This window comes from Grampus griseus (genome assembly GCF_964374135.1).
Source record: "Grampus griseus genome assembly, chromosome: 21".
Taxonomy (NCBI): Eukaryota; Metazoa; Chordata; class Mammalia; order Artiodactyla; family Delphinidae; genus Grampus; species Grampus griseus.
In genome coordinates, this window is record NC_139015.1 from 6,332,058 (window position 1) to 6,347,786 (window position 15,729).

Here is a 15,729-nt window from a genome sequence, read left to right on the forward strand (position 1 = left end):
GGAATCTGTCTCTTTGACCTCAGGCATGAATGAGGTCAAAAATGACCCCCCCGTTGGTAGAAGTAATGGATTTACTTTATCATCCACAAATTGGAAAAGGTGTCAATGAAATCTTAGGGATAATGTCAAATCATAACTACTCTAAACTGACATAAATTAGTGACTGCAAACATGGCGCTCCAAAATATCTGAATGAAAAGTTTTAGATTCCGTCAATGCAGATTTTACCTATATAACATCAATTATCTGAATATTTCCAATTATCAGTTTGGCCAAGTACCAATTTTCAGTCTAATGCTTGGGTGTTAGGTTAAGTTAGTGTGTTTATAATGCCAGTTATGCCAAATGGTAACATAATATTCCAAGTTAGCTAATCTTCAATCTAAAAATATGTGTAATTCATAATAAAAACACGTCCCTACCCAAAAAAGAAAACCTACTTATAAGCAAAGATGACATCTGGAACAGGGGCCAAGGAAACCTCTTCCCCACCTGACGCTTCAAGAACAAATATGATTAAGGTTACAGTTTAATTTTACTTGATGGGCAAATTTTTTATATTATTTCTTTGTTTTAATGGTCAATTTATTCAGATCATTTTATTGACATGGACCTATTCAGTGAACACTAAGTATAAACCACATAATATTACTAAGGAAACGATAAAGTTTACATAATCTGGCTATAAAGGAGAACTGTACCATTCTAAATGAGAAAAAAAATCACACGGAAATGATACATATGAAAGAAATCACTGGTATGTGTGATGTAAGGATTAGTCAGGTTCACACTGGACTCACCAACCTGGCTAATTTTAGGCATCTGACATGTTTCTGTGAGGTATCCTAATTATCACCGAATTGTTAAGTAATTAATATTTGCCATACATCTTATAAAGTATATGGATGAGTTAACCAAATATACTGCTTCACAATTTTGAAGATTTCAATGTATTAAAAAAACACTTGCCCAATACTTAAGAAAAATTATTATAGTTTTATATATTCAGAACACAGGGCCAGCCATGAAGCCTATTTTATGGAATAAGAGACTGTTGGTGAATTTTTGGGTCACAAAATAGCACAGACATTAGAGACAGTGAAAGATTTTATTTTTTCTTTTACTTTCATCCCAACACACCCTTCTGCGAAAAACATAAAAGCATGCACATTGATTGCATTCTTTTAAAGATAAACCAAGTACCAACTAAGCTGTAAATCAACAGTAGCACAAACAAAAGCTTAAATGATATTATGTGAAAAGATTTACAGGTATACAGGGCTCTTAATTTCATAAAATAATTCAAGTCATATCAATACATGTTAAAAAGAAGCTTCTAATTTTCCAAATATTTTGATACAAAAAAAATTTTAAACAAATATTTTATAGACCTTTTGCGAGAATATAAGGATAGTTACAAGAAACATGCTGTTCAAGTGATCTTATGCAGGTCACCTGGCCTTCTTCAAATCAGTTATAATCAGCATGATTCCAACGGTATTGCTTCTTAAAATTTAAATTGAGAACATATCCATGACATTCAAAGTAAGTTACACAACTTACATTTATTGTGATCTAATTAGAAATAGTTTCTAAGTTTAGGACTGTTAAAAAGAGTATTTAACGAAGACATGGGGTTGATCTAAATTGCACTTTACAGGGTAAGAGAAAATTGCAGTTTGGCATGAGAACAAGTTTTACCTGCACCCCCATTCATAATGAAGCCAACTGTGTCCTGTGGGAATGTGTGTATCAATACATACACACATACTAACGTACACAAACCAATTCACACCACCCAACTCTTCAGAGGGGTTACTTGAAATGGCTTACTCTGGTTCTGGAAAATCAGACCAAATTTCCCTTAATTTGTGTTTCCATTTTGTTTATCATGATTTAAATGGTGATAAAAATCCATTACTCGGAAGCAGAACTGGTATCTTAAATGACCAGCAGGCAATCAAGCTTGAATTGTAACATTAAAAATAGAGCAGATCACACTTTAAAAAAGGTCCTCTTCTAGGGGATTTATCGTTCCATGACTGAAAATTGTGTGATTTGGTTCCTGAAACAAAGCTCTTCTTTTCAGGTGATACAGATGAATTGTGTGGCCCCATTAATACCAATGGGAATGAAACAAATTCACTCCGTCCTGATGGATTAAGCCTGTACTTCACTGGCTTGAGGAAGGTGATTTCTTGACATAAGACGAACGCAAAATGCCTTTGCTGTGGATGGTGGGCTGCTCACGAGAGCTTACAAGGCTCAACTCCGCATCAGGACCAACGCTGGCTGGCGACACAGCGCTTTCCCGTGAGCCCCTGGGCCAGCCCTGAGCAGCACCCCTGCCAGTGATCCAAAGGAAAAGAACACGAATACAGTGGAAACCGACCACGATGACATAAACAAAATGATTTGGGGATTAAACAGTTTGCTAAACCCAAGAGTAACAGGCAAAAGGCACATGCTAATAAACCTAGTCAGGTGTTTGAGAGCTCCCACCATCTCAAATATCTATGGACTCAGGTCCAACAAAGGTTCACACTGATTATTTCGATATAAAAAATAACAGGAAATCTTAAGGTTTTCAAGTACTTATGGCACAAATGTCATGAAGTGCTAGGAGCTTAGCTTAAATCTTCAAAAAGCTGAGCAATTTAAAGTTCTGCTACAATGAATCAGGATCACAATTTTAACTTAAACTTAATTCTCGTATTTTTATACATTATTCTTTTGTATAGAGTACAGGGTGTGCAAATGAAGCTGTTTCAGTAAATACCAGAGATGCTAATCACTTTGCCAACATAAAGTGAACTCGGCTAACAACACAATACAATACAAGTCCTCGCTAACCAGAGCTCCCCTCACCAGCATTCCTCAGCCTCTCCTCGTGTCCTTCTCCATACTTAACTACAATTTCTTTCATCGACTTGGAGAAATTAAACACAAGGCAGAATATTACACAGCTGCAAGACACTAAATATTTCAGTGATAAGAGTTTGGACCAGTCAAGTTGTAAAAAACTGAAGATAACAAATACAGTGACATGTACTGCAAATTAACGTTCATGAATGCAGCTATCGGAATTACAAAACAGTAACAAAATAGATAATCCTAACAGTCTTCTGGAGTTGACATTAGTTCATAGGAAATGCCAACTATAACATAAACTCTGTTTATCTTTTCCCTTTCCAGCAGCTTCTGGACTAAAGTTGTAAAACCATGTATGTTTGCCCAAGACCAACTGCATATCGGCTTTAGTCAGAAATTCTGTTTCATCCAATGTTCAATCAACAAGGCTTTATTTACACTTCTTATTAAATTCAGGAACAATCGGATGTAATGTGCAGCCGCCAGTAATAAACAACGTAGCACATCCCACTGCCTGGAGACAGCTATGTGTTTACGCTTTAATACTAACCCACAAGCAGCCAATTAAGGTTCCATAAATCCACGTTTTTACATATAGTTTCCTTCCAGCCTCGGTCATAAGCATTCCAGCAGTCAAACCACTTAAGATCAAGAATGATGGTAAGGTCTTCTTGAGACTTAGTTTAGAATTAACACTTTCTCCGGGAAATTTGTTTCTTCTTTCTGGATCCAGTGAATCATAGAATTCTATAAGCAATCTATGGCCAGAATGAAAAAAAAGAAGTGTTAACTTTCAGGTTTAGCCATTTCAATATTGTAATTCAACAAATATTTATTGGCTGCCTATTATATGCTGGAGAAGTTATAGGTCCTTATAGGAAACACCCAGAGAGTTGGTTTAATTGGAGTTTCTAGACACTAAAAATATCTTTAATATGCTCTATGATTAATGTATAGGAATTATATGTAATATGTAAAGACAGATGGTTTCAAGTAACTTTATGGGGATGTTTTTTAAACTTTAGATCTTTAAAACTTCACAGGGACCTGACACGCACACGGGCTTTTTCTCTGCCTCCCCCGTCTTTACCCCTCCAGACACTCCTCAGCGCAGCTCCTATTCTACCACAAGTCAGAGAAAAGACCAGCAGCTCCTATAGATGGAGAGTTACCCCCAGCGCCCCTATTCGCATGGAATTACAACAGCAGGTAAAAGAAGGAAAAGTAGCATAGCTAATGCAGTTTCCTTATTTTAAAAATGTAAAGTTATAATAGCAGAATACACTCAACATAAAAATCTGAAACACAAAGTACAAAAAGGGAAAGTCTTTCTGTTGCCTTTCAACTCACACTCCCTAGAGAAAATCACTGTTTTAAAACGTCCAGACTCATTCTAAATATACATATAAACACCTATAACACAAAATACATAGGATATTAATCATATTGTTCAGGGGTTTTTTTTCTGATAACAGATTTTCATGTCAAAACACATAAATCGTACTTTTAAAATTTCTTCCATATCCGAAGTGGGTAGCGCTGATTAATTGGTTTAACACATTGTCATGCACAATTGAGAGTCAATGAAATACAGAAATTTGTTTATAAACTTCATATAGTTTCATTTTCAACACAGTACATTTTTAATAGCTTTCACTTGTTAAAGTTAATCTAGGAGGGTTAATTAGGAAATATTTTACTGCCATACAACAAGGAGAGGAGAAACAATGGCAGTTTCCTGAGAAGAAGCATTTTAGGAGACTAAAACACAGGTAAAATTTCTGAACATAAACAGAATTTTGGAAGTATTTTTTTCTTGCGGCTGCATTGGGTCTTTGTAGCTGCACGCGGGCTTTCTCTAGTTGCAGCGAGCGGGGGCTACTCTTTGTTGCGATGCATGGGCTTCTCATTGTGGTGGCTTCTCTTGTTGGGGAGCATGGGCTCTAGGTGCGTGGGCTTCAGTAGCTGTGGCTCGTGGGCTCAGTAGTTGTGGCTTGCAGGATCTAGAGCGCAGGCTCAGTAGTTGTGGCGCACGGGCTTAGTTGCTCCGCGGCATGTGGGATCTTCTCAGAACAGGGCTCAAACCCGAGTCCCCTGCATTAGCAGGCGGATTCTTAACCACTGCGCCACCAGGGAAGCCCTGGAAGTATTTTCTAAAGCCTTTAAAAACCATTCTTTTCAATGTGGTCTTAATAAATTTAAATGGTGCATCCTATAACTCACAGAGCCATTTTTTTTCAGAAGAGGAAAAAAAGTATAGATGTTTAAAACACATCTTTCAAAAAACAAAAAGGATAAAATTTCCACTGAAAACAAAACGAATAGTAAATAAATAATATATGCTGAAATTTTCATCCACGGAAATTCAATTTCTAAGTATTACGTCTAAACCTAAGAACCCAGTTTTTATCTTCCTGAAAAGAGAAGAAAATTCTAAAATTTCTACCTTTAGAAATCTGTGTAAATCACAGAGACACTAACAGGCGCACCCTCATCTGACCTCGAGCTCCGCCTTTGCCAGAGGCATCCAGAGGCCCCGCCTGGAACTTAACTCACAGCAACTCTCAGCCAGGGGCCAACACTGCACTAGCTCCCAAGTCATGTTATTGGTGGGAGAAACACAAGGCCAACCCCAGAAACGGTTTAGGCCCCAAAATACTAAAAGCAAAAGGACACTTTTTTCGTGAAAATGTCAACCGCCCCTTCTTCTTCCAACAAATACACTGGAGTCAGTTCCACATACACGTGAGACACCATCCTCCACCCCACAGCCCGATTCTCTACACACCGCTGGCCTGCCGGCCTGCCCTCAGCACACACACACTCCCCTGGACCCGGGAGGGCGGGCCTGGGGCAGCTCAACAGTACAAAGCTTTCTGTGTGTCTCTCTCTTCTTTAAAAAATTTTATATCTTTATACACAAATTACTGAAATGCAGTAAATAACAAAGGACAGCCCCCATAACAAGATCTTTCACAGTGACCTGTAACAGTCAAGTTTAAAACATGGACAGAGGAGGCATGGAATGAGATCTGACTTGAGTTCATAAAAGGCTTTTTTAAGATAATAAAACTGTTTACATTCGTCTCACGCTGTTTACTATAGTGACTGTTGAGCCACTGTTTCTGAAGGGCTAGAACTGTCGTTACTCACTTATCTTTTATTTCAAAACGTTCATGAAGCCATCTTTTCATGTATACTTGTTCTTCTGGGACATCTTTTTTGTCTATACGATCGATGTGAATATGAATTTTTGGACATTCTTTGCAGAGAAATTCTAACAAGAAACAAAAATATTTCATTTTTATTATTTTAGAATTCACAGTTACATAAAACGATAAAAATGAGCTTTAAAAAAGTTTAAAAACAATGAAGACCAGATTTTTTCTTTAGCCAAAAAAAAAAAAAAGAAGAAGAAAACAAAGATCATAAACTGGTGGTTTTGGGTTTCAAGCTGAAGTAGTAATAACTTCCAAGTTTTCCACAGTTAACTAGGTCACGAGTTAAATCAACCAAATGTGACTTTCCATACAACAACCTTTAGGGTCAGGAGGCTGGCCTCTACTAGAAGCACGGACCCACCCTCCGAAGGGATCCCCAGATGCCAACCACCATCAGACCCACCAATCCCCTTCACGGGGCCACCAGCCTCCAGTCCCAAGCTTAGGGCTTGTCGCGCGTCCCCGCTGCTCCCACTGGGCGGTGAGCCCCACAGGGCAGGGATGGGTGTCGCTGGCAGCACTGGGCGCACAGGGGCATTTAACCCCTCGGTCCTAGTGCTGGGCCGGCCCGGGCCCTGCCTCCACGGCTCCACAGTCCTCCCCGCTCCTCTGTGACCTGCCAGTGGTTTCTACTCACTGGTACTCCTTGCTTTCCTGATCCTTGCTGTATTTTAACGTATTCTACGTGGTTCGGGAACCAAATTTCTTTCCGTGGAATAGCTATGAGCCCTTCAATAATTACAGCTCCCAAAACATGCTAATTTGAAAAAAGCAGATGGTCCTTTTTGCAGCCCACATGGCACAAGGGACAAGGTCAGGATTTATTCCAAGATAAGACAGAACTTTGAGTCCGGAAATACCCTTTTCTGCAGGTGGCTTTCTGTGGAGACATGAGCGTATTAACATACTTAAATTCCTGGAGAACAAGGAAATATTGCTATGAGATTTAAGAGAAGACTATGTTCCCTGGGTGGGTACGCAAGTAGGAGGCCGAGCCCTTTTATCTCAAGCCGATATGCGTCCAAAGACGTGTTCTGAGAAGCGGTGACTAGTGTGCTGCAGAGTTTGCGGAAGACTTTAAGCTAACCCTTAAAGAGGGTTCCGCCTCTGGACCACACACACCTCTTTCTGCTAAGTGCTCGCTACAACTGCTCTGAGTAACGTGCTGCACTTAGGTCATCAAAAATTCTCATTTTTTCTACACTTTTAGGAATGAATTGGCTTTGATGATAAATGTGCAAAAACACTGCCACAGGGAAGATTTTACTTTTTCAATATTTTTCTCTTAATTTTCCTCAAGTTCCATTTCCCTTTAAATCAAAGACTGGCTTAAGAAGTGCTTTCAGGAGCTGAACTGGGCATGGGCCAAGAGCACAGCCAGTGAGCCAGCGGCCTGGGTTCTGAGCCCTCACCAGCCCTGCGCATACCTGTCAGCCCTGCGCATACCTGTCAGCCTCTCTGTGCCTCTTTCCACCTCCGTACGAGGGAGGTGACAGCAGCAGCCCCTGCCTGAGAGGTTGTCATGAGCTACGCTATTATGAAGGGAAACAAGACGTAGCCGACCACCGAAAGCCACCTCCTCTGATTCCTCTTTGCAACGTGAGGGTGTTGGGAGCACGTGGGACAGGACCCCACACATGCGTGCGCTGCAGGTGACTGACCAGAATCTGTTGGCTGCACGTGACTTCTCACCTCACCTTCCTATTTCTATTTCTGATACATAAAAACACGGATGCCGACACCAACTTTCCTACCTTCACTTAATTACCTACGCCTGCCCCTCAACACTTCTGTTAATTAAGTGGTCATCCAACTGACACTGCGTTTATCCTCGATATTCCAAGTCCCGTGCACAGACGTACAGAGTCCGCAAGGAAACGAAACCGACTGCACTTCCAGCGTCAGGAACGAATGCTTGTGAACTCAAGTGTTTGGGACGTGTCAGCAAGGCCTCTAGTAAGATGCTGGCGTGAGGAAAGGGCCCTGAAGTTCGCATGGGTGCTTTTAGGTTTTCCCACCTAAAATGTACACGGTACTGTGGTATTTACACCACGCTTTCGTGCACGTCACTTCATTGGACCTTCGTGCACCTCTCTAGGCAAGGACTGCTGTCTCCCCGTGGGGATGAACGAACCAAGGCCCAGTGTCGTCAGCAGTGGAGACAGGCTGGCCCAGTCCCTGTGGTCAGGCGTCCAGATACAGACCATACAAGCACCAGATCAACTCTCAGCGCACCCAGGAGGTTCTCCCACCAAAGATAAGAAATGAGTAACGAATACTTTCCTCGATAGTCAATAAAGCTTTTGTGTCTATATTAGTAAAAACGCTTTTAGTTGGGGCACATTTCATAGGGCATGAGCAACAATTATCCATAATATTTAGGGAATGTAGGAAAGTACTCAAATTAAGGTGTAATTGTTTTCTAACTACAGCTTTTCCAGCAGGTCCCTAGAGTATATTGATACGCTAGGGCCAAACAGAAAGTCTTCCAAGTATCCACACATGTCACAAGGTCTAGTCTCTCAGAGACCGAGTGCTCTGTGCCTGGGGAACCTAGCGAGAAAGGCAGAGCACAGACAGCGGGGCCCAGGATGTGTGCGGGCTGAGCTGTGCGCCTCTGCACACCGGGCCCGCAGGTGGTGCCCATACTGCTTACCGTCCGCCTTACAACCTGCCCCCTTCCCTCTGAAAACAAAAACAAAAAACCAATGTGACCTAAATCCAACAAAAACTGGATAGATACATTGTTGTATATTCACACCAATGAACACTACGTAGCCTTATACAAAAATTACATAAGTGTATATACTGACATGTAAAGATGTTCATGACACACTATTAAGGGGGAAAAAAGCAGGATATGAAGATATATATACATATATAAAATCTCATTTAAAAAAATACATAAAGGCACATCACGCCAACATACAGACATTACAGAAAAGAAGACTTCGAGGGAAACATCTGAACTGTTGTCTGGGGCTGCATCTGGACAGGTGAGTTTGTAGAGTTTTTTCCCTTCTTTCCCTCTGAATATGTTTTCTTTTCGTATAAGAAAATATTAAGACAAAAAAGTTACCTAGAACCATATAAAACGCTTAAACAGAATATCAATTGTTGCCCTTTAGCTCACAATTTCTTCTGGTACACCACCCATTTTAAAAACAGGATTTATAAATCAATTACAATCAAACTGCCCTGTCTCACCTCTGCCCAATGGACGCTGTCCACGAAAGCGTTCAGACTTTGCTGAAAAGACCAGATGAACCACAAGAGGACGCCCAGATGGCTCTGAGCCATACCCACATTCTAATGAAACAGACCACGAAACGGGAAGGACACGGTTCACTACCTGCAGTCGCCCTCTCTGACACGAGGCCTCCTGAGACCCACGCTACTAGACGCTGGCCACCGCAAGGACCCCTGCAGGGCCACCAGCACGCAGCTTCAGCCCCGCTGCAGCGAGCCCGTCAGCAGTCTGCAGTGCAGCTGAGGCCACCCAGGTAACTCTGATGGAACCTCGATCCTCCTACAGGGCTTTGAGAAACACCAGTCTATGGCATATCTATGAACAATCTAGCAACTTTATGGAAAAAAATTTTTAATTGGGCTATCAAATATGAATATTAAATAACAGCCCACTGTGTATGGAGATAACATTTAATACTTATTCAACTCAGCCACAAGGTACCTACAATATTCCAAGTTATGGAATTTTATACTTAACCCTACTTACATCTAAATTTAAAGTGAATCTTAATTTATACTAGACTAAGTAGAGCAGCGTATCAATCAGTTTATGTAATAATGAGAGTTTTTCAAGCTACAGGTCTCAACTCACAATCAAAATCAACACACAACAGATGTCATCTCTTACGTGCACAGGTATATTTGTAGAATAATGTCTCAGCAGTGGGAATGTAAATGCTTTTGTAACTTTGATAGACATTGTCTGGCCAACTTCTACAGAGGTTGTACTGTATTGCACTCCTATCAGCAAAGTATGAAAGTCTCTGACATACTTTAATCTCACCCACAGGGCCTGTTATCTAACCTGTTAATGGGGATTTTTGCCAGTCTGATAGTAAAAAAATGGTATCTCATTATACGTTTTAATTTGAATTTTTCTTATTATGAATGAGGTTGAACAATTTTTTTCTGTGAACTGTCTGTTCTTGCCCTTTACCCATTTTTCTACTGAGTTACTACTGATCATATCAATTTATAGGAACACTTTGTACATTAAGGAAATCAGCCTTTTTCTCTGCAACCCTCCGCTTGTCTTTTGCTTTTACTCTGCTGTAGTCTTCCTTGCGGAAATATTTACTCTTAATTGACGAAATGACACATTTTGTTTTCCACATGGCTTCTGAGTGTGACAGCTAGGAAAGCCAGCCTTTTCAAAAACAGAGACCCTCCGTCATGAATACACAAAGCCCCGTCGGCTACGGTGCAGAGCAAGTGGAGCAACGAGATGGGGCGCTGGGTCTGGAGCCCGGGAGACACAGCTGAAAACGGTTTGCCTCCAAAGGCACTTCTGATCTACCTGGGCGGGGGCAGATTAGCCACATGCCAAGTGCTAACCTTACGTGCACTTTGTGCCACGGGAGTGGAGAGCAAGAGGAAGCTTCGTGAGCTAGCAAGCAGAGGAGCGAGAGAAGCCTTCATGGGGACAAGGTTGCAGACTTGGATGAGAGCAACAGAGGGGAAGGTGGCCTGGCCTACACACGGCCTTCGGTCAGAGCCCGCATGGAGGTGCAGGAGGGTTTCAGTGACAGCGAGGAAAGCGGTCCCACCCAGCGAGCAGCACAGAGTAGGAGGAAACGATGTGAAGGAGGGGCTTAGGGACCAGGATGCTGAGTCCCGGGACGCCAGCGCTGATCCCGTGGGCGCGGCCCAGCCCACGAGTTCCTAGGACTGGATGGTGACATGATAAAGCAGCATTTTTAAAAGGTTATTATGGGAATTAGATCTGGTCTTCATAAACAATAAAAATGTGTTTAATCTTACTTTTTGAACAACGTTTGATAAACGGGTGGCAATACTGCTGAATAACTAAATGCACTGTCCTCAAATGGAGAACTGGGTGAATGACTCCTTCCACGGTTAAAAAAGAAAAAAAAGTATTATACGTTGCCTTTTCTGTAAGAGGGATGGACAGTAAATTTGTACACACGATACACAAGAAAGGAAGAAAAGTGGTTACCACTGCGGAGGGGAAGGGGGAGACCAGGTGGATGGGGACAGGGTGGAAACAGGCCGTTTCACTGTACACTTTATATACTTTTGATTTTTAAACTGTATGATGTATAATATATGCCAAAGAATTACACTTAAAATAAAATTTAAAAAGCGTGAGCTTCCGGCTTTCCTCGGAGTTGAAGGCGGTCACGAGAGTGATCGGTCGGTCTTGCTTTAGGTGCAGCCGCCCCAGGTCTGACTTCCTCCCGCCACCATCAAATTTGCCACCTTTTAGTCCCTTCCTGCCTCAGCCGTCTGTCCTCTCTCCCAACGTCCGGGAGCTACCCTCTGTGCCCCTGAACACTTTCTGAACAGCCGCCTTCAAGAGCTGCTACGGAGAGAAGCACCTGACAAGCAAGCTAGTCGCACGGCCGCCAGCTGCCAAGGCGAAGCGTGAGGCCCCAGCCTGACACCCCGAGGAGGGGACGGCGGCTCCACACGCGTCCTGTGCCCACCCCACGTCCCAACGGCGACAGCAATCACGAGTGCCTGTGGGTATGTCTAACTAAAACATTCTGCTTGCTTACAATTCTAGTTTTTTCTGGTTATTCTGACATAAACAGTAGCTCAAAGGTCCCCAATACCTAGCACATGGCTGAAAAAAAGAAAAAGTCACGTAACTGTCAGTGACACTAGATGTCACCGATGTCATATGAAAAACACATACAAAGATAGACACTGAGCATCAGTGCACACCTCAGCGCTGCTAGGTTGCACTCTCCTGCCTCACTCCTTCCTTAGATTCACCTCGGCGCCGCTAGGTTCCACTCTCCTGCCTCACTCCTTCCTTAGATTTATGTAACTTTTCCATTTCTTGGTGTAAACCTTGGGAGGAAAGAGGCTGAGTTAATGATATTGGGCAAGTTCAAGGACTAACAGGACAGCCAAGAAGTACCAAACTTAGCAGGACTAATGAAATTTCAACTGTTACAGATTAATAAAAAATACGTGAGAAATACAAGTATATATACTTGGAAACCATATCAATGTAATGTAGTAGAACACACCTACCTTTTTACAAGATAAACTCTACCTGGGTGAACATACACGACTCGCTCGAAACCAACTTACCAGCCATGGACGGCGCTTCTTTCCGCTGCCCTTTATCATCCACAGTCCCCTCAAAAGCCACTGTAACATCATAAATTGCATCTAAGTAATTCTTCATAGAATCAAAAGCAACATGAGTTGCCTTTATTCTTGGTGTCAGCACATGTTTTAATACTGGAAGGCCTAGAAAAGAAGTTGATTCAGTGTGGCCATACATTAGTCACAGAACACCCTCGAAATAGAACATAACATCTACACTGGTTTTAAGTTTCCACGAATAGACCAGTATACACTTTCGGTTAAACCGCATACCTACAGGGCGCTGGAAGTTTAGACAGCTCTCCCATGACCTCCTCAATTTAAATCAACAGTCATTTAATACACATTTATTAAATATCTACATGTATAAGACCCGGTGGGAAGCTGTTGGAAACCTGCCCTCAAGAAGCTTATGGCCTCTCAGAAACCCTTTGATTTGGAAAACTCTGACAAGAGTAAACATATGATCCTCATTTCTGGCAACAGAATAAAGGTGGTAGCACCTTGCCCATGGTCACTCAAGACTCAGGAACAATTCCCTAATTTCTGACTCCAAGTCCCTGATGCTTTCAGTTCTATTTCTACTCAAATAGAGATGCGGTGGGAACCTAAATGACCCCCACTGTGTACAATATTTGAACTAAGAGCTGATGTGGTCTATATAACATGAAATACTGGCCTGACTTTTAGGGTAACCAAAGAATCTAATTCCTCGGTAAACTTTTTAAAAAATCTGAACTCTAATTCACATACCATAAAATTCACCATTGTAAAGCATACAATTCAATGGTTTTAGTTTATTCAAAGAGCTTTACAACCCTCACCACTAACAAATCCCAGACCATTTTCACCACTCCAAAGACACCTTTCAGCCACGGCAGACACTGCACACTATCCTCCCGGCACACACCCACCCCACTACCACAAATCTACTCTCAGTCTCTATGGATTTCCCGATTATGAACATTTCACGTAAATGAAATCACAGCATGTGGGCGTTTGTGTCCGGCACATACATCAGTACTTCATTACTTTTTCTGGCTGAATAATGTTCCATCGTATGGATATGCCACATTTTGTAAATCCACTGACCAGCTGACAGACATGTGGGTTGTTTTCACCCTCTGGCTATTGTGAGCAACGCAGCTATGAACATTCATATAAAATGCATATGAATGCTGCACGTGGACAAGTCTTGGTATGAACATACGATTTCAATTCTCTTGAGTATATTATTTATATATATACACACACATATACTTTTATTTTTTTAAATTTTTATTGGACTATAGTTGATTCACAATGTTGTGTTAGTTTCAGGGGTACAGCAAACTGAATCAGTTATATACCACACCTATACTTTCAAAAGCTTCTTTAAGTGAGACAATATTGCAATTTATATAGAATAATTCATCACACATTCATTAGTGTGCCTGCTAATGCTAAGAATTTGTTCCTTTCCCCGTCCTATTTCCTACTGTCCCCCTTTTCCTGGATTAGAATATTTATTGACAATTTAACAGAAAAGTGTGGCTCTCCGAAGAAGTGACATGAAAATAGACTAGAAAAAAACTTGATTTGGATTTTCTATGGCTTCTCTCCAGGGAAAATTAGCTGCATAAGAAAGAACAGCTATAGTATGTTGGGATCTTCCCGCAGAAGAATTTTTAAAATGCAGAGTGGTGTGGGAAAGACAAAGATTCCCACAACCACATGTCTGACTTGAGTCCCTAGGGCAGAAACAGTTTAATTTATTCACAAACTTATAACAAAAATCTGAATAGTATACCAGGCTGGGAAACACTGGTTTGTCAATTAAATTAGTTAATACTTCCTTCTTTGCTATTGGAACTCACCCAGTTTTATTACGTCCATAGTTCTACAGAATCACACTGTGGTATGCAGTAAGAACAATTATTAGAATCTAAGTTAAATCAGTAAGAAGATAAGAAGACAGAAAAGTAATACTTCCCTAAAAATGAGTTATAGTGAAGGTTTGGAAAAATCAACTTTGTGGCAGATGAATAAGAAATACCTATCACTAGTATGTAGACAAAGTGAAGGCAAAGCCTTCTCACTGAGGAATGTACTAGGGGCTGCTCCAAACCTTGGCTCATTATTATAAAACCAATTTCATAGGGACTTCCCTGGTGGTGCAGTGGTTAAGAATCAGCCTGCCAATGCAGGGGACACGGGTTCCAGCCCTGGTCTGGGAAGATCCCACATGCCAAGGAGCAACTAAGCCCGTGCGCCACAACTACTGAGCCTGCGCTCTAGAGCATGTGAGCCACAACTACTAAGCCCGCATGCCACAACTACTGAAGCCCACGTGCCTAGAGCCTGTGCTCCGCAGCAAGAGAACCCACCGCAGTGAGAAGCCCGCACACCGCAACGAAGGGTAGCCCCCGCTCACCACAGCTAGAGAAAATCCGCGCATAGCAATGAAGACCCAACGCGACCAAAAATAAATAAATATAAAATAAAAAATAAAACCAATTTCATAATAACACTATAGAGACCAATCAGAGTTTCAGTACAGAGAGAGCCAGATAACAGGCATTTATAATTAACTGCTTGAGCTCGAGCTCACCATACTGAGGACTGCCTCTGCCTCTACGGAAGAGAAAACCCCTGAGCCCTAAATAGGAAAATGGTAGCTAATTAAATTGCTTCTGGTCAATATCTAGCCTGTTCTAGTATCTGCTGTGCCTTGTTTCCATCTCTAGATCTCCTGAACTTCTAGTTGGTACTAACGATACTCTACCTTACCTTTTGACCAAGCTTCTCCCCGAGGGCCATTATAGTGATGCTTGGTATAACTGAAATTGTGTTGTTAGTATTATATATTGGAAACATAAATGAATGATACTCATTGGACAGAAAATCTTTATTGATCCATGCAGGGGATTCTACATTTTATATATATATATCTATATATATATAATATATATGTACATGCACACACACATACGTATTATCATCTCACTTTACTGCCAAAAATTAAGTAACCAAGGTTCAGAGGGATAAAATCATTTGCTCAAAGTCACACAGCTCACAAGACTTTATAATGTCTTGTTCAGTACTTTCTAATTCAGTAATTATTAACAAGATACTACTCTAAAATTATAAACATGTAGGTTAGAGGTTAATGAGACAATAAAATAAATAGCTATAGTACACGGTAGAATGTCTTAAGAGATTAAAAATATCCTCAGAATATAAAAATATTATTCACACTTAAAGATACTGTCACTCACTCATAACTTACTGGTAAAGGCTTTAGGAAAAACAGCACGTTGGAGTGAGG

At 41.2% G+C, this 15,729-nt stretch overlaps 1 protein-coding gene across 4 annotated transcripts in view; it reads right to left on the bottom strand.

Annotated features, from left to right (window-relative positions):
- Nucleotides 1-1,135: 1,135 nt before the first annotated feature.
- Nucleotides 1,136-15,729, bottom strand: part of AGPAT5 (1-acylglycerol-3-phosphate O-acyltransferase 5) — a 62,473-nt gene continuing 47,879 nt past the window's right edge. For 2 of the 4 annotated variants that reach the window (XM_082680514.1, XM_082680513.1), the window contains 3 exons: nt 12,405-12,566; nt 6,025-6,148; nt 1,136-3,629 (listed from right to left, as the gene is read on the bottom strand). In XM_082680514.1, coding sequence (XP_082536640.1) covers nt 3,404-3,629; nt 6,025-6,148; nt 12,405-12,566 — 512 coding nt within the window. In that variant the 3' untranslated portion in view covers nt 1,136-3,403. The remainder of the gene's footprint in view (nt 3,630-6,024; nt 6,149-12,404; nt 12,567-15,729) is intronic. The other 2 variants (XM_082680515.1, XM_082680516.1) reach the window with 2 other exon arrangements.